Raw genomic sequence first — 20,443 nt, 5'->3', positions numbered from 1 at the left:
GAACACAGGGATGTGTGCATGTTTTACACATGGAGAACAAGTCGGTGGGAAAAATTGGACGGCTTTCACGCTACAGAGCACTTCTGAGCCCGTTTAAAAAGTCCTCTCTCTGTGTTCAGGGTGTTAGGGGGTGGGAAAAAAGTGCAAGGTTATGTAATAAGTTATTGATTTTCTCCTTAAGAGAAGATTGAAGTGCAGAGCCACCCTTTCAGAGTCTCCGAGGAGCAGCGGTGGTGGAAGGGGGGGGGGGGTCTCCCGACCGGCTCGGAAGGTGTTAAGATCCCGGCCCTGTCACATATCACTTTCACCCGAATGCCACGGGGGGAAACCGCACTAAACGCAGAGGCATTGTCTCGGCTGACACCGTGTTCGCCTGTCCGATCGCATCCTTCCCAACAGACAGCAGCAAGCAATTACAAAAAAGACATCTGTGCCAAGGTTTAGATAGCTAAAGAGAGTGAGCTCAGGAGCGTGAGCGGTATGGAATGGTGGGGGGGGGGAATCGATGGAAACGTCTAGACCTGTTAGCGCGGGGGAGGGATGAGGGGCTTTCCGAGCCGCGGGGAACGGGGGCCTTTGTTCGGCAGGAGGAGGGGGGCTGGAGAGGTCACTCCTTAGGCGCCCCGGGGGTCAACCGCAGCGATCATCCATCTTCCGTCATTGGCAGTTGTCCTGTCACCTCCACGCTCACGTTACTAAGCAGAAGAGGCAGGCCTCCATTGTGGCCGCCGGACCGTTTGCAGCCAAGTGTAAATGAAGTTAATATTCACTGACCTTATGCATAGCAAATGAGAGACCCGGGTGTCACCTTGGAGATAATGCCATCTCAGGGCGAAATGGCGAAATCTGTCCCTTTCTTTCTGCGGTGTGTGTGTGTGTGTGTTTGCGTCTTAGTATGCATCATCCACTGACATTTAGGGTAAAAATTCTAAACTGTGTGCTGGACATGCAATGCTCCATTTCCCAATTAGTCAAAAAATATTATATAGGCCTATAATTTTTGGCTAATTGGTGGTTCTTCTTTCCCCTTGAATTTTGTTCTCCAGGAACACAGTGAGGGGTTAAGCGGCTTGTGGATTTTTTTTTCCCTTCCTAAATAGTTCACTGAACAGTTTCTGTGTTTCCACAACCATTAAGTGGATTATTTTTCATTATCCACTGCTTTATATTCATATATACATGAGTTAGTTCCAGCAGCTTTTCAAGCAGCGAAGAAGGAAAACCTATTACCACATCTGCGGGGCAGAGGCCAAATTTGTTCTCTGTTTGAGGTGGACGCGAATGTTCGGAAGAAGGAGTTCTGTTTCTTGAGATCCATTAGACCTGCATCGAATTCAAAGCAATATTCAAGGTTGCTGTCTTTCTTCAGAAGAAAAAAAAATTCAAAAAAATGTATTTTTATTCATTATTCTTTCTCCATCATATGCAATGGCTATCTCATTTATGTGCAACTGCTGCATAAAGTAAGCGTTAATACATTGATAAAATGATCATTATAATTCATTTGACCTAAAATGGTGGCACAGTGGTTATATGACAGTTTTACATTATGTGCAGGTAAAATAGATGTGAACATTTACTGAAGGCAAATGTAAGGCATTAAAAATATATAAGATATCTGCCAGCGAAATGTTTGTAGAGGAATCTGTGGCATAGAATCTGACTTCTTGACATGTATTGTATTCCTGTGAAAGTGAATGTTAGTTAACAGATGCAGCAGTCATGGTACTTTATGCTAATTGTTTATTTATTCATTTACTTTTTATTTGATATTCAAAACACACTGGATCCAACAGTCAAATAAAAGCTTTTCTATTGCAGGTCTCCCTGTATCATTTTAACAATATTCTGTTCCGTTTTTTTGAACTTGTCTGTGTAAGGAGCTGTGTTCTGCTAAGAGGATGCGTAAACCTTTCTCCACTTGTCATTAATGGGTATTTACAACTGACACATTGTTATACAGAGGAATGTAAGTTGCATACAGTGTCCAGTGTGCCACCAAAAACATAAACCTTTCTTGAGATAAAAGTATTAGCTGACAGCATAGTACCATGTCTATCTATACAAACTACAGTAAGTAAAACAAAGATAATATTTTTCAACCTCTTTCCCAGCAGCAGAATCTAGATTTCATTTCCTAAAAGCTGACCTGAGAAAATAATCTAAATAGATCACTGTGCAGCGGTGCGGGGCTTCATTTAAATGTGACAGGCGAGTTGGCCTAATTATGGCGATTATTATAATCCATAACTGCGTCGTTAGCGTTTATTTAAATGGGGGCACGGACAGGAGGTGAGGGTTTTGGTCTGTGATAGATGGATGGTTTTTCCTGGCCTCACGTGACGACCTGTCTGACCCCCCCCCCCCCCAACCCCCTCACCCCGCCCCTTGTGGTAGCGACACCCTCTCTCTGAGAGCTGGGTGTGTGAGGGCACGCCGAGAGCTCTTTGTGTATAGCCCGGGGGCACTGGGGGGAACTGATGATAGGTCAAGCGGCTGGTTTGCCATTGTCCCCACGTTCAGCTGTTCCTGCCACAGAGGCAGGGCCTGAGAGGGCATGTGGGGCAATCTGGCGGTAACGTTTTCCTCACGAGTTCTGCTGTTTTTTTTTTTTCCTTTTCTTTTTTTTTTTTAAACTGCTGATTTGTTGTGGTAGTAGGGGGCCTTTTGGGGGTTTATACCCTCGGCTTTTATCACCCGAAACGGGACTCTTTTCTCCTCTTTAACGCCTTTCAGCAGAGGTCCTTTCCGGACGGACCTGCGGACCTTGTTAGAAGTGACCGCCCAGCCGAGTGTTCCCTCTCCCCTCCTCCTGGGTTAAGTGAACTAAAGGAAAGTCGATTAGGCAGGGACATTTTCCACGTCAGGAGGAATTCACTCGGAGAGCCTAATGCTGTGTGATGAGTGGAAGCTGAGAAGACGTTCGGTCTCGAGGAGAGGACGTACATTCCACGGGTGCCCGGTTCGGCTCCCGCCTGGGCGGACCTCGGTGCAGTAAATTATGTAATTGATTTAACGTTAAAGCGAACTTTGTTTAACGTTGTCCAGTCGTCGTGATTAATCAGCTCAGGAGTGCAGGGTAGAAGGATGCCACGCAGGTGTTCAGGCCTGTTGTGCAATAGTTTTATGACAGTAAAGTAGTGCAGGCCTACTGTAAATACAGTGATGGTAATATGTGCAAACTCCGTGGGGACGACTTCATTTCAGGTCTTCTCACAAAAACAAAATGAACTATCAAACTCCAAACAGAGAGTGCATCAATAACACTGAACCTTAAACAGACAATTAAATGGATCAGAGGCTTCATTTCTCATCAGAATAACCTTCTGGTATATTCAGCTATATTTCCAGACAACACAAAAGCTAACATGATTAATGGTAAACAAAGGAAAAGATTTATTCTTGGCAATAGTGGCAGCAAGACAGAGCCAATGAAAATGAACTGGTCGATTGCCAGAAAATGTCAGCTCTTTGGTAGCCATCGCAGAACTCTTCTCCCAGTCAAAAACCCTTCATGCTTGCTGGGGTTTAAAACTGTCGTTAAGGCCATCAGGAGAGTTTAATGGAAAATTCTGATGCTTAACTTTACTACATATGTATAACCGGAGGTTGGAATTATCATTAAATAATAAAAAAATCGGGTAGCCCAGCTTGAAAGTGAGTCTTTAGTTGGACTGCCAAAGAATACCAACTAGATGGACCTTGCAAAGCTTTGATAAGACTTTGGTATGTCAAGCACTGTCCCTGAGTTAAGGATTTTTAGAGAACAGCCCTGGGTGTCCTTTAAGGCACTGTAAGACAATGCTAATCTTTTCTCTGTTTCTCAAGGAAAGCTTCTTATCTCCCCGTAAGCACAGGTACCGCAGATGAATGGGGTGGTTGTCTGTGTGTTTTGAACTGGCAGGAGTCATCCAGCTCATTCCCAGTAATGCGGGGTGATACGTGTGAATTAGAGAGAATATGATCGTTTCTCTTTGCCATTTAATCTCAGATTTCGAAGACTGTTAATCTACTTTTTTTTGCCATATTGTGTTACGCTACAGAAGCCCTTTTGCCCAGACGTAGTGGTGTGTGTGTGTGTTAAATGAGTCTGCTTTGGAAGGGACAGACTGTGAATCTCATGTCTCCATGCCCTAGCCACCCATTCCAGCAGGGCTTCAATGTGTTCCTCCCCTTTATGTGTCCTGTCATGGTTTCCTGGATCTTGGATCCCTTGCCTTCTAAAGCTGGAGATTAAAATATAAAGCCCAGATGTTCAGCTAATTACTTGTGTGTCTGCGCTGTGTGTGTGTGTGTGTGTGTGTTTGTGCGCGCCTTGCATTTGATCATAATCCAGTCAGATTGTAAAAAAGGATTCCAAGATTTACAGCTCAAGACAAAGTGAGAAGGCCCTTGTAAAACATTGGATCGCGTTTTTCTTACTATGTAAAACTGGTGCTTAAAACAAAAGACCCAGTAAGGACAAATCAGAGAGCTAACACACATTTGTTTTAAAGGAGAAACAAGCACTTTGTGTCCTGAGTGTTCCAATGCATCTTGACATGTATAACGAAATACAAATAAAAAACGTAATCTTATGTAAACAGAAGCGCTATCTCTAACATGTTGTGTTCAGACAGTGCTAACCCATTCAAATGCTAATGCTATCACTTTCTAACAACTTCTGTGATAGTGCATTGAGCCAGATGAGCTTTGTCATCGTTTTATTGGATAAGATGTGTATAATGTTTGAAATAAGATTGAAAGAAGAATCTTAGCGTGTGTAAAACTTGTTCCTTTTATACGTGGATGTTGGATATGTTTAAGTTTACCATCATTTTGCGGAGGCAAGAGAAGAGAGTAGGTGTAAAAATCTGCTTTTTTGACTGGAATGTGAAAATGTTAGACAACCGCGCTACGCACCTAGCACAAAACAAACAATCACACAGCACAGAAAATAAAACACGGATTTCCCAAACAGTCTAGGGTGCACTTCCTGTCTTTGCAGAACCACAATTAAAGTTGATATTTGTAAAGACAATCCTCCACTTTGGTCTGGGCGGCGGATGAATGGGGAAGACGGCGAGCATTTCAAATAAGGAAATAAAGTGTTTCCTTTATCGCGTGCGACGCGCTCCGCCTGGCATTCATCAGCGGGGAGGCCTGCGCGGCCGTCCTGTCGGCTGCTCTTCCCCTGTACCTCCTTTATCACTCTAATGGGGTGCTATCTCCCAGCTCCTCTCCGCGTCCCCGCTCCTTTCGCCACCGTGCCTCCTCTCCTCATGGACTCTGACAGGCGGGCGGATTCAACACATAATCAGGCTGGAGGGGAGGGGGGGCGAACCTCGACAGGGCATGTCAGCCGCCGTCCTCGGAGACGACTCTCGGAAGTTCGCCTCCTGTGTGGCGTGTGTAAGTTGGTAGCACCTCCAGCCTCTGACTCCTCCCCCTTCTCTCCCTTTGCTCGATTCAGGATTATTCCAAATCGAGCGTCCCTCCAAGCCATGCTAAACCGACATGAGACAGGGGGGTGGGGCGATTGGGGGGGGTGGGGGGTGGGGGAGGACTTGATATCTCTCTTTGTCCCCACAGACCCGAAATTGCCTCTGCCCTTGATGGTGGGAAAGGATGGCTACCCTGATTTAATTTAATGGTTAATGGGAGGTGTTGCTTTTCAAATTTTTACAGACTGAAAAAAAAAGAGCTTGATCTGCAGCTTTTTGGTAATGGTAGTACTAGCTTCGAGGCGCACAGTGAAATCCGATCTGTCAATCAAAGTGCTACATTAACCGAAGGAAAACGGCTCCGGAGCCATTGCATCACTAAGGGGAGCCGAGTAATAATTATCAACCAGTATGGCCACAGGAAACATTATCTCGGACTGTCACAAAATGTCACTCCGGGTTCAGAATCTCATCCATCTTTTTTCCCCCCTTTTTCTTCCTGTGGCCTTTCTACAGTTTGTCATTTAATCGGCAAACATTTTAAGCACTTGGATTCCGTTCAAGAATGTTAAAAAGCCGGACAGAATGAAAAAAAAAAACCTAGTATCTTAAACCAATAGAGCATTTTATTTTTGTGTGTGTCTGAGCGAGATAACGGCTCTTTGTTTTATCCACGGTCTCTCAGCGAGGAGTGTGATGGAGACATTCTCAGCGTTGTAAGCCGAAGCTTATTCCTCACCGAGTTCTAAGGCTTCTCCCGGGCTGTCAGCGCAGTATATAAAGAAATGCTGACTGCAGTCTGTTTTTTCCCCTTTTACTGACTGAGAAGGCTTGACCACTGGAAGGCAAATTACAGACGCAGACTCTCCCTCGCTCGGCTAAGAAGCTCAGTAGAATGTCAGACAGTTTTTAATCTTTTTTTTTCTCCTCCACTGCTCAACCTCAGTTTTGTTTTCTAAGCAGTGACTAATTTCTTCATCTTGTAATTGGGTCAAGTGTTCATCTCAGCCCGTCAGTAGTTCTCACGGGCTAATGTCAACAGGAACACTTTGACAACTGTTGATCTGAGCCACGGAAAACCTGTTAAAGAGAGACCAGGCTGTGTTCATTCAGACTTTTGCAGCAATGTTAATGCGCACAAAATAACTACAAAAGCGTTTGAGATTCAAGCTTACAGAGGGGGTGGGCAAAAAATTGCTATGAAAGTTAACCCCAGGAAAGGGTTTAATTTGACACATGAAGCAGACTCCATGTGGATGACCTGTAAGAAGCTGATTTACAGACGGTCCAACGTGACCCCCTTCCTGGGTTTTATATTCTCGTAAAACCAATCAAAGCGCCCTTCATTGAAAGCTTCTTTGTTCTTTCTCCCATTTGGAAGTGTGCCCTTGCATAGAGGCACCACTGTACCATCAACACTGGCTTAGGAATATGCAGGAAGGAGGCATGGCAAATATACTTTGTAATGTTTTGAAATTAATTTAAAGACTTCTTTCCAGTTTTGGCATCAGAACATATGCTGCATTTCATGCTTCAGTGTACAGTACAAAAGGCAGGGCATTGTACCAGTAAAGCAATCATGTCTGCATCCACACATTACTGACAGCTACAAGACATGGAGCAGATGTACAAATGCCAGATAGATTTTTCAGACGTTCTCTTCAATCCATTGCAGCGGTAAAAGTAATTTGTTAGCGAAAGAGTATTTTGGAGATAGGCGCTCCTCCCAGATAGGCGCTGTGTGGTCATGTTTATGCATATCATTTACACTGAAGCTGGAAGAAGCGGTAACTCAAGGGCATGTGATTTCCACTGCTTCTTCCTTTTTTTCCGGATTATGTAAACATTTCGTTTACGTGAAGCTGTTCGGATGCACCTATAAACAAAGGCTGATGACCAAAAGAAAAAATGAACAAGGCTGGTGCAGGAAACAGCAACACCAGGAACTGTTTGTCTTTCAGAAGTTCTTGCACTGACTTTGATAGCGCTAATCTCGGGGTGGTAGCCTTTCTCCGTCAGAGTGGCTGTGGTCGGGCCATCTGTGTACGCGGGCCGTGAACCGAGCTGTGCTTTTCCACTCCAGATGCGCGTCCTCCAGCCCACGGCCTTCAGAAAACGAAAGGCAAACGGACACAGTGATATGTCACAGTTGTTACAATATCTTAAATGCCTGTTCATTCCATGTTCGTTACGTTGGCAGTGTCACGTCATTGTTAGCGCAGGCTATCATAAAAAAGAGAAACACATATCAGCATCAGTGTGTGTTTGAGTAGCATGCGATTCCTGTGCTCATGGAGATGCCTGTTTCTGTTTTAAACATGCCGCTTATGGTTGTGATGGAAGGATGGCACACGGGCCATTAGTCACGACAGGCGCATTAAAAATGTAGATTTTGACTGGAATTCGCTAAGTGGGTTGTTGCTTTGTCTTGAGGTGAGCAGCGCAAACCGCGGCTCAAGGCATTTCGGCAGTGCAAGGTTCCTCTGACCATTTCCAAATCCTGTTTTCAATTAAACATACTTATAGGTAGAGAAACATAAGATAGTCAGTATTTTTTTTTCTCTTTGTATCCTGAAAAAGGTCTCATTTCATTTGGCCGCTCTGTGAAATGAATGCACAGTGACAGGGCTTTCATGTAGCTGAAACTGGAATACCCTGCCCACCATATACATAATTACAGCTTGGCATGGAGGTGCTAAAACGCTGTAGCCTGGACCTCTGTCCTCCCTTTTTTTTCAACCTTTTCCTGCATCAAGTATGTGAGAATGTTAGGAAGCCACAAAACCACATGAAGCAATGTAGATCTGGAACCTAGCTATGAAAACATTCAGTATGCTTGCATTTTTGTGCCAAATATCTGATCTTCATGAAAAAATGAGTATGGTAGTATGCATCCTGCACGATTATCAAAAAATATTTTTAAGCCTATAGTGATGTTGTGTGGGCGTAGAAAAGAGATGATCATGACCCAGTTAGTATTTCTTTCACTGTACTTCACAGAGATTTACAGAAACTGTTGACTTTATGTTTAAAGGGTAATAGTTCAAATCCAAGAAAGATTTTTTTTTTTCTGGACAGTCACTATATGTTACTTTACACAAATTCCAACATTCAACACCAGCTTTGCCAACAGTACACTCAGATACTTTGTACATATGTCCGTGAGATGGTTAAAAATGAAGTCTGTGTCTATTTATGAACTACACAACACAATATCTTTCATAAATTAATATAGAAATAAAGTATGTGTGTGCGTGTGTGTGTGTGTGTGTGTGTGTGTGTGTGTGTGTGTGTGTGTGTGTACGTGTGTGCCCGTGCACATGTATCGGTTTTATGTGTTTTCATTCATACACAGCACATGCTTATTTACTAATGCATAGTTATGATCTTTCATATTCTTTTAAAGTAACACTGTGTCCACATAAAAAGATGAAATAAAACTTGAACCTAAATTATTTATCACCATGGAGTTGAGATGTTTTTGCAATCCATGCATGTAGCCATTGGCGATGTAGAAATTATTCATGAACTGTCTTTGATCGCTGTCTGAGAAGTACACTGGTGTCACCTTTACCTTTTGAAGGTAAAATCAGTTAGCCTTTCGTAAGATTTGGGGTTGCATTGCAATCTAACACTTACGGTGCTTTGTCCGTACCTTTTTTTTTGGATAGATACACAACTTACGCATCATCACAAGTTCAGTGGTCTGTGAAATCAATTCAAACTATTGAGTGAGTAACTTCAGAAATGTGGTTCAGCCTTACACTCACCACACAGAGTTTAAAAGAGGGTGCAGTATCAGTTAAATTAAGATATCTGTGATCCTCCCACACATCAGATTACCCAAGTGAAGACATTACCCCCTTGTTATGGGTCAGTCCAAAAGAACCCAGTGCAGGCTAATATGCTGTTACAGGTCAGACATGAACCCTGGGGTACAGATCAGTCACAACATGGCAGTGTAGCATAGCGGTAAGGAGCAGGACTCTTAACCTAAAGGTTGCTGGTTTGATTCCCTGCTGGGGCACTGCTGCTGTACCCTTGGGAAAGGCACTTAATCCAGAATTGCCTCAGTAAATTTCCAGCTGTATAAATGGATAACATGTAAAAACTGTAAGTCACTTTGGATAAGAGTGTCCCCTAAATGACAATACTGTAATGTAATATAACATCTGTAGTTGTTCATGAACTGAAATGTGAACACAGATCTATGTGTTATATATATATATATATATATATATATATATGTTGTATTGCTATTGCTGTGTGTAAAGTGAGTTTGAACGGGTGTGTGCATCTCGCTCTCTCCTCCCCCTGCAGCCTGCGGCCGTGGATTCTACAAGTCTTCCTCGCAGGACCTGCAGTGCTCGCGGTGTCCGGCGCACAGCTACAACGACAGAGAGGGCTCCTGGCGCTGCGACTGTGAAGATGGCTACTACCGGGCCCCCACCGACTCACCCGCCGTGGCCTGCACAAGTAAGCCCAGAACGTCCGGTTCCGTGCAGAGATCCAAACCAGACCCGCTCTCTGCCCAGAGCCAGAGCCAGAGCCAGAGCCAGAGCCGTCCGCCGCGCGTGCTACCCAATACCCCCGCATGCCGATATGTCTTTATAATTATGTTGAAGGGGCCTAGTTGTGTTCCCTTTTTTTTTTTTTTGCCTTCCGCGGGTTGCTAATGATCAGTGGAGCAATTTGCCATTTCCTGTCTGAAAGATTGCAATTATAGTCAGCGGCAGGCCCGGCAGCCTCTCGCGTCTCCATTTGTCCTGGTGAGCGTGGCAATTACGTGACAGGCGTTGATGACTTGTTTACTCGGGTGAGGGGGGGGTGGGATGGGGGGAGGGGGGGAGATCCGTTCAGGTGGGTGGGGGTCCTTGGATTCCTAAATCCTTGAGTCTGATTTGGCCGGGGCGTGGCGGCTTCCTCTTAAAGCCGTTTTTTTTTTTTTTTTTTTTTTTGCGGGGACGGATTGAGAAGCGGCGAAATTAACTTAACTAAACAAACGGTATCCCACGGCGGGACAGGACTCCCATTTACAAGGAATCTGGAAAATGAGAGTTTTTTCCACTGACAGCACTGATTCATGGTTCGCGTGCTAAGGCCAAAATGCGCCTTGTTTTTTTGGTCGAAATTCCCCCTCCCCGGTCTTAATTCTGTGACTGACTCAAAGGCGAAACACGCTGTAAAGCAATTTGACCTAATTGCTGCCCGGTGCCCCCCAATCAGTAAACTGGAGAGACAAAAGAGCCACATTCACCATGTAACCACTCAGATCATTTTATGAATGACAGATCCATTAGTTTTCGAGCCCGGCACTCCGCTGCGGTTTTACTGTCTGAAGATGAATAACACGCTTTACTCTTCCACATTTGGGTCTCGCTTGACCAGGGGCAAAATACACACGCGAGGAAAAGAAGAAAGAGTTTTCCTGTTGTTTGTTCTCCAAGTACTCCTGTTACAGTATCATTTCTATTTCAGTGCTTCTGAAATTTGGTGCTTTCAAAAATATGATGTATTATATAATCATATAATTATATATGCGTGCACACACACACATATGAGTATGTAATATGAAAAGAGTTTATTTATAGATCTATACATGGTTGCTTATCTCAATTATCCCAGGATTACCTCATTTTGACCACATGAGATGTCAGGAACAGATTTTCTGTGTGGATTTTACAATGGCGTCAAATGTAATTGTAACTGGATGTGAATTTGCATTCGCTGAATAAACAGCCTGACTGACAGATTCTTAAATGAGCACTTGGAAGCCTGCAAAATCTTAGGCTCGGGATAAACATCTCCTCAGAACGTGGATTAGGAATGTCTTTATGAAATTTTGACTGAGAGGGAGAAGATTAAGATATGTTGCAGGTAAATTAAGGGAAGCATTTCACAGAAATAAATAAATCTCACTGTTAATCTTCACTTTCAAATGTCAACAAAACAGAAAGACATACCTCTCTAATATTTGTCTATTTATGAAATAATCCAGTTCATGTGAAAGTCATTGGCTTCATTCATATGCGAACCTCTGAGGTAATGAGCTATATAGAGGGCTTGGGCCGAGTGCTTTTTCTTTCGTGGAGAGGAGAGACAGGCGATGTTGATAGGTTCTGGAGTCCCCATCAATCACGCGACAGCTGTGAGCAGTACCAGCGTTAGCAAAGTCTGAAAAGGGCAGCGGCGAGCAGACCTTCCCTCCCCACCCCCACCCACTGGTCCCCTCGTCCGCCACCGCGCCAGGCTGACATCTCTCAGAGCCTCCATCCTGCCAGCAGTTGCTAGGGGATGGAGCGGGGGCCGCGGGACGTGGAAGTGCAAAGAGCTTCATCTCCTGTCGTGTGCAATCTCACATTTCTGGAACTTTTCGTTTGGCGTCGGGAGCGCATTAGCTGGCTCGGTGTAGGAGTATGGCCAGGGGTCAGCACACATGTTCGCGATAAAGGATTACCACTCGGATGATGTGATTTACCATAATCTAGCACCCCCCCCAATCCTAAAGTCCAGATAGTTCACCTCTCCAATTAGTGTCTGGACCAGGCGAAGGTACAAATAAGCTATCCGAGAGTTTTTTCCAAGCAGTGGATTCTCTGTTCTCAAGCACTAATTTGATAAAATGTCTAAAAACTCTGTAATGAAAAGAGATGAACTCCTTTGAAGAACTCAGTTAGCATTTAGCTGTTCACAGGACTACTAGTACATCTAGTGTTTTACAAGGTCAGCAAACATATATAAATATGTTTCATTATATAAGCGTAGTGCTCATTGTCTGATTTCTTGCTATGGCGTTAAGTGGGAACAGTGAGAGCAAGACATGTAATCTCACCAATACGATGTCTGAGGTACTTCCTTTTGTATTGTAACTGCCTTAAATTTGAGCAATTACCCTCAGAGAGTGTTAGATCTTTCTATTCTGTGTGTGCCATTCTTTTCACCGAATGCTAATTTGAGGGAGATGATCCTTAAATTCATTACTCAGTTTAAGTTAAGGATGTGGAGTCACAGGCATTGAAATGAACGCTCCCTTGAGCCATGACATGCTGTTTCAGAGGCCTGGCTGAAATTAGGGGGGCATTTCCATGGCAGCCAGTGCTGGAGTGTTTGAAAATGAGCATCTGAGTCTGGAATCCATTAGAGGGGCAGCGTAATGCAGAGTGAGAATTTGCCATCAGAGGTGCGTACCCATTGCCACAATCACAGGTTTGCCCAGACAGTCAGACTCGAGAATTAGCTTTATTGTGGCAGGCGCAGAAGGGGACGGTACACACACGCACACACACACATGCACACACACACACACACACACACACACACATGCACACGCGCACACACACACACACACACATGCACACGCGCACACACACACACACACGCACACACACATGCACACAGGCACACGAACAGACACGCACAAACACACATACACAAACAGACACACACATGCACACATACACACGCACATAAGCGCGTACACACACACACGCACACACACACACACACACACACACACACAATGCAGCAGTTGACAGAGACATCAGCTTCAGCTTTGAATGTTACAGGGACATCCCAGACTGTGAAGGAGACAGAAGGTGAGCGTGTGGAGCGTGAGGCTTCTTTGGGAGATGTGCGTGTGTGCGTGCCTGCGTGTGCGTGTCTGAGGGGGCAAAGATAAGACAGAGAGAGCTACAAGCCCTTGAGCTCTGAGGATCAGCAGACAGACAGCAGAAGCTTAGGATGTGTCGCGGCTCTGAGCCGGAGGTAAGGTACCGTGAGAAGAGCTACCTCCCTGCAGCCGGGAGAAGCAGGACAGGGAGAGCTACAAAGGCACAGGAAGTCAGCTGTTCAGAGCAGGAAGGGAGATATCACTGCTGACATGTCATTTACATTCACATTTGACAGTTTAGCAGATGGCCTTATCCAGAGCAAACTTACAAAGAACGTGCGCAAAATGCATCTAAGAAACTAGCATGAAAGAGTGATGCCGAGAGTTCTGTACGAGGCACAGACGGGGTGTCAAATGCATTTGAATTAGCAATCAAATTCATCCATGTCATGCATTTAGAATTTGATTGCAGTAATCTTAATATGAACGCACCGTATTCAGGGTGGTAATTTGCATTTGGAATAGGTTGTATTTATGCCCGGGTCTGATTGTTGACTAATTCATGATTTTTTTGTACTTGAAAGGAAAGGGAACAGGTTATGTGCACATTCATTTTCATAAAAGACTTTTGAACACATTTGCATGTGTATCAACATATTTTTGACACTAAATTTAGAGGCAACACTAGGAAAGGTTGGGAAAAACAGATATTCATGATCATGTTTTGAAAATTCTGTATCTGGGGTCCTTTCCCAACATGTGCAGTGGTTGCACTGATCAGGATCTATTGAGGGGATTGGGGGGGGGGCGAGGGGGGCACTGCTTGTGTGTGAGCAGTATAAAAGAGAAGGTAGCAGGGTGATTTGCCAACAAACACAGCGTGTACATGAAACAAAAAAACAAAGTAATTCAAATGAATTCTAAATTATAATTATAATTCACCACTGGCTTTGGGTCCCACCATGTCCTGCCATTACCATGTAGTGGCGGGGAAAACGCTGCCTTGATTTTTGCTACTTGAGACCCACATTAGAATGATCTCTGAATAAATTAAAGGATTATTAATAAAGCGTAGCCATGGAAATGAAGGAAAAACAAACAGCGGAGAGATAAGTCGAGGCCTGTGTGTTGCGTGCGTCCCTGAAGTGGATTAAGGGAGGCTGAGCATTAGCATCAGAGCCCAGGTTCTGCTCTCCACCTGTGATTCCGCCCCTCATCTCTGAGCCTCACCTGCCACAGGTGGAGAGTTCCTCGCCCCCCGCTCTGTTTCCGGAGGAGGAGGTTGGGGGTGGGGGTGAGGGGGGTACAGCTGACGGTTTATGTCTCTACCTGTTCCATTATACTTCATGCAAATATGTACGCAAATACCAACTGGGATAAGTAAATAACTTAATATTAACCATTCATACATTGATATTGTGTGGGATATGCAAAAAATATAGTGCATGGAAGCATAGCTGAAACAAAAAAGAGTTACTCTTTGGTTAGGCCTATTCTTTGCACTTCGTTGTGTAATAGAAATAATGCATTATTATTCTTCCAAAACCCCACCCCCCAAAAAAGCAGCAGTAGTGGATAAATAAAATTGAGGATACCAATCGGATGGTTTTGGCTTCAGTTTGATAAATTGACTGTTCCTGACTGACCTGCATTCAAGCGACTTTGATTGTTGGAGAAGCACTATGCCACTTCGTTAGTCAGAGAGTCCATTTGGTGCATTTGATGAGGTGATTTCACCTGTTCAGTGTCACGCCTTATGGAAATCAAGAAGTAAAAAAAACAGAAGGGGGCCGGTGCGCCTCCGATATGAAGAGAGAAGAATGTATTCGTGTCGTTACTGTGTTGGACACAGAATAAAGTCAGCGCGGCGTCACTCATCATCTGGAATGTTCACAGCCAGCAGGTTGTAACCTGGCAAGACATTACAGCCGGGCGCAGTTCGTCAGTGATAGGCCGTGAACTGGCAGACCATGAGTCACAACTCTTTGTCAGGGCTGAGACTTCATTATGCACCTTCCTCGTGATTGCTTCTACACTGCCAGGTCCTCTGCATCAGAAACGAGGAGCTTACGACAGTCTGTGCGCGAGCGGTTCGTCTGTGGGGATGTAGTTACACAGCTGTCGTCTGCAGGCTGGATGATCTCACCGATATCCATCGACACAGCTGAGCAACTAAGTTATTAACGCAGCTGGTCTCTAACACCAAATGGACTCGCTGGCCATAGAGTCTAGTCCTCTTTAGTGATCAATCAGGGTTTTTGGGCAGACCACATTGATGGATGACGGTGAGTGTGATTACATTGCATTATTGGCATTTACCAAACACTCTCACCCAGAGCAGCATACATACATTACAATTTTACATCCATCCATATATCCTTTTATAGGGCTGGGTAATTTCTGAGGCAATTCTGAGTTAAGTGCCTTTCCCAAGGGTAAGAAGGGGAATCGAAACAAGCAACCTTTCAGTTATGAGCTCTGCCCCTTACCGCTATGACACACTGCTACCCAATGCCCATATACACCATTTTTGTACATGTGGCCAACCTACAGGACAAGGAGCACAAGGTCCTAGTAGCTTCTGTGCTTTATTTGCAGTGATTAACAGTGATATATCCAACTGCATGACGCTATGTTGACGGAGTTCTGGGGCCTCGATGGTTTCGCTTTCCGTGGGCTCGTCCTGACACGATGAGATTCCAGCAGGACAACTTCCGCTTCCGTGTAACAGCGGTGAGATGAGAATGTGAGTCACATCCGGAATGCTTCCGTCTACCTGCCAGACCGTACCTGTAGCTGCACGGAATATTTGTGGGAAGAACTAGGGTGATGTGTGGCGTCTAGCGCCCGGAGCCCAATCAAGAGGCACGTCCTTGTCCAGCTGCAGTGGGAATGACACAGAATCCCACAAGATTGGATCTGTAGAGAGGTGCAAAGCTTGCGATCCGTGACGTACTGCTGGTGTTGCTTCACCCACTGCCAGGCTTTGGCTTTCAGTGTAGAGCCCTGCTGATCCACCCTGCAGATGAACAGGTAGCCAGCACAAGGCCATACTTTGTGATGTCACAATGCTTGAAAAGAAGATTTTTTTTCCTGATAGTTACTGTTTGGTTGGGAATTTGTTGCAGTGAGAAGAATCTTTTGATATGAAATTAAATGAAATAATGCTATTCATACAAATTGAGTTACATCATCATTTGGAGGGCAGCATTTTATCATCCAGCACATTCATTGGGCTGCTTTGAAGGAGTGGTCACGATTGCTCGGATTTATGTGACTCATGAATTGCAGAGGTGAGTCATGTTTGCTGCCTGCTTGTTTCTCAAAAACAAACTTGAAGTGTCCTGTCTGGACTGCGCTCTGTAACAGGCAATCCATTCATTTTATAGCTCCAATCATTATTTTTTTACAGGGGGCAGACAGTATGTTCACACCTGCCTAAACACCAGTTCTCCAGACGGAATAGCACATCTAAAATTGATCCCTGAAGTTACTAAAACCTCTGTGCTTTATTAATACATTTTGATTTGGTGTTTTATATTGAGTGTGTGTACATTAACTGATATAAATTATAAACAGCACTTTGTAGAACAGTGTGGCTGGGTGTTGTAAGTGCCTATGGAAGTGAATATGTAATAAAGGCCTGCAGCTGCTAAACATGTGTTCACTGTTTTTTTAAGTAGTCAGAATTTACACATGTTGTATAACACCCACTAATTATTAATGAGAATAACAACTGTGATTTTTTCCCCCCTGTACTACTGATAACAATCATGCCCATACATAATAAACTTTAACAGCGTCCTATACTGAAATATATGCAGGAAGGAATCCATTTTCATTTTCCTGACAGTTTTTTTTTTCCCCCATTTGCATACTAATGCTTCAATCCATTTCAGTCGTGGCCAGTTTCTTACCCTCAAATTCCCTCTTTAGGTTACTCTTTCACAATGTGTGAGACACCCTACCGGCACGGCCCATAGCTGGCTCTGTCTCAGATGCTGTTATTTAACCCTTTCGCACGTAACTTATTTTACGCTATGTAGCACGCGTGTTACATGGTTGCACGCATGGGTCATTATGTTTTCATTAGCGTTATTAAGTTTCTCATAGTTTTCACCACCGCGTTTGCTATATTTTCTAAGGTTAAACTGCTGTTTCCTCAAAGCAAAAATGAGTTAGTATTTTTCCAATCTGGTGTTCTAATCGCACCGGTTTTACCGTACGCGCTAAAAAGCTGATCGCACCGGTGCGACCGTACGGGCGAAAGGGTTGAGTGTCGGTCCCTAACGTCCCCTGGCTCCCCTCTCCCGTCGCAGGACCCCCCTCTGCGCCGCAGAACCTGGTCTACAACATCAACCAGACGACGGTGAGCCTGGAATGGAGCCCGCCGGCGGACACAGGCGGCCGCAGTGACGTGACCTACAGGATTATGTGCCGGCGGTGCAGCTGGGAGCCCGAGGAGTGCGTGCCCTGCGGGGGGAACGTGGGCTACTCCCCCCAGCAGTCTGGATTAGTGGACACCTACGTCACCGTCATGGACCTGCTGGCGCACGCCAACTACACCTTCGAGGTGGAGGCCGTCAACGGTGTCTCGGACCTCAGCCGCACGCAGCGGCTGTTCGCCGCCGTCAACATCGCCACCGGACAAGCAGGTAAGGCCCTTTTTTTTTCCCCTGTTTTTATTCTCTCCCCCCAGTGTGAGCAGCGGGCTGAAATGTTCAATTCTCCCTTACGCATGATGGCCTCTTACCCATTTATTTCTTTAGTCGATTTCTGTGTTGCTAAATGGCTTGGGATGTGCACGCAATACTCGGACGCTGTGGAATTGCCTTCACAATGGAGTCACAAAAAACAGAAGTGTAATTTTCAAATGTAGGCCCGCTGCTTTATTGGCTGCAATGATCATTTGTCAGCGCACTCGACAAATGCTTACTCATTGTAAAGATTTTAACACCTGCGCTCTGAGGGCCGTATTTATTACTTTCTAACAGGTTCACCTCCAGGGTTGCGTTTCTACACCACTAAATGATTGGCAGTTAGGATAATTTAGAAGACCGAGAGAGGTATTGCAGTGCTTTGAAGATAGGAATCAGGCCCAGATATGTTTTTACGTGTAGCTAAAGGAGGACAGCTCTCCTGGCTTGCGGTGAAATTAAATTAAATGCATTAATTTTTTTTGATTTTATAACAGCCAGTACAGTTTGTTGGTATGCATATTACTTTTTAGTAATTTGTATGCATTAATGATAATGTATATGCCAGAGTTATGGTGAAAACCATTATTAACGTGGTGAGCTTAGCTGCCATTAGCACTACAGGAAGTTACACTCACTCCCCCTCAGGGGACTCCACGCGTAATTAAAATGCTATATCTTTGGCAGCACGCTCCTGTTAAAACATGGTGGAAACTTCAGCTTCGTGATTATTTCCATGGTTCCTCCGAAGAAGGCTTCGTTTATGCTTAAGCATCCATGAATATCCGAGTATGTACTTAGCGTTGGCTTCGTCAGTGTGGATGTTTGTGTCTGGAGCAAGGACAGCTGACCCCCAGTGATGTCGTATGCAGCCGTCAGCATCTCCCTGCTGTCTCAGTTTGCGGCGGCTGGAACACGCCCAAGTGCTTATTTAATCTGTGTACGAAGATCTGTTTTCAGTTGAAGCAAGAAACTTTGGCCCGCAGAAAGGAAAAGGAACCAGAGATAAGGGGATGTCAAAATATTGGCTCCTGTTTTCTACAGCAATGAGGCTGAGTAAAAGCCAACCCTTGTTTATTTACAATGAAAGTGAGGCGTATCGATGCTGTGGCAAATAAACGACTTGTACACTTATACGTTGATGACACTTAATCAATTTCTCGGGCATATTTCTGTCTAAAAATGGTATATACTGCGTTTGGTCTCAAAGAGAGGACACTGCATACAAAGTGGGTCATCCAATTTCGTAGCCCAACGCACAACTCTCACGGGCCCGTGTTGAACAAATTTCATTCCGTATTTCTTTTTTTTTTTTATATTGGAGAAATTAAAAAAAGAACAAACAATGACCAAAAAAAAAAAAAAAAAAGTAAAAGATGAAGCAAGGCACGTCGTAATCGGCCCGTTCTCAATTTGCCAGGGGGGCTGACAGACACAGAGGAAGAGATAATTGCTGGCAGCCAGTGGAGTGAATGTGGGCCGAGCCGGAGGGGGGATGATGTATGCTCGGTGACAAGGTTCGTGACAGAGACTCGCACAGGAGTGTGCTGCGGGTAGCCACGGCAAGGACACAAGGACGTAGGAAGGAGACCCGCGAAAAACAATTAACGAGGCCTCCGTGTGAGCCTCTCGCAATTACCCACGGCATGCCGACAGCACCAAATTACCACGCCGGCCCTGCGGAACACCCCGCTGCTAGCTGATGCGAAAGAAAGGCAGGTGATTGGTTAAAAAAAATTAGGTTTTCTTGCGTAATTGAAGGGTTTCACAGTAAGTGAAATACTAGCACTCTGATGCATTTTTTTTAACGTTTATTGTATGTATATCAGGATATCTTTTGTGAATTTAGTAGAATTTGTCTGCAAAACATTGGAAAAAGGAAAAAAAAAATCACACAGTGAAAAAACTAACAATTTCATGTCAGATGGGTTTAATTTCTCCCTATTTATCAATAGAAACATATTTCGGTATTGTATTTTTTTTACATCCATCCAAGAATAAGATGGCATGTAAAAATGGCCGAGCTTTAAGAGATATAGATCTAGAAAGGACAGTGACCCATGTCCACCATCCCGGTCACTGGACCTTCAAAAGTCTCATTTTTCCGTGGCTCGGAAAGTGGACGCCTCAGTGCACTTTAATTGGAATGTGGAGTGCTTCCTAAAACAACGACCACTTCCTGGGAGCGAGCAGCACTTGTTAGAGTGACTACATTATTAAACCTTAACGCCTCATCATCCAGAATTCATTAACCTTTTCCGAGACTGGAGGAAGAGTCATACACCCTGGGAAAAAAAAAAAAAAGTGTTGAACAGTGTGTTGTCAACGCTGCTTGTTGCTGGTGCATCTCCTGTACAGTAATCCCCCCCAGAACTGGAGAACTGGGGAGTGAGCATTGTGCGGATGCAGATGGCAAAGCTGTCTTTGAGGATTTCTCACCTCCCCTAATTACACCGCAGAAACTGTCTTGGGGGTGACGTACCTACAGTTGAAGGTGTTGAGTGCTTATTGTTCCCAGAAACCTAATTGCTTCTCAGCTCTGTCTTTAATGGGCTTAAATAGCTGGTGTTCTGAACCCTTAGGTTCATAAGCTTGATCATTTTTAATTCCTTTCTGTTTTTTTTTTTTTTTTCTACCTCTGCTGTAGGAAATGCAAATTTGTCATCTTAATGCTGTGAGTAGTTCGGAAGAGTTGCGCTGGATGTCACACGAGC

The 20,443-nt window shown here is 44.5% G+C and overlaps 1 protein-coding gene across 2 annotated transcripts in view; it reads left to right on the top strand.

Moving 5' to 3' along the window:
• The window catches only part of epha7 (eph receptor A7), a 63,779-nt gene that overhangs the window by 8,869 nt on the left and 34,467 nt on the right, over positions 1-20,443 (top strand). For both annotated transcript variants that reach the window (XM_036549267.1, XM_036549266.1), the window contains exons 4-5: positions 9,744-9,899; positions 17,352-17,687. In XM_036549267.1, coding sequence (XP_036405160.1) covers positions 9,744-9,899; positions 17,352-17,687 — 492 coding nt within the window. The remainder of the gene's footprint in view (positions 1-9,743; positions 9,900-17,351; positions 17,688-20,443) is intronic.

This window comes from Megalops cyprinoides, chromosome 17 (assembly GCF_013368585.1).
Source record: "Megalops cyprinoides isolate fMegCyp1 chromosome 17, fMegCyp1.pri, whole genome shotgun sequence".
In the NCBI taxonomy this organism is placed as follows: Eukaryota; Metazoa; Chordata; class Actinopteri; order Elopiformes; family Megalopidae; genus Megalops; species Megalops cyprinoides.
The sequence above is the reverse complement of the archived record's forward strand: the minus strand, read 5'-3'. Positions and strand labels throughout refer to the sequence as shown.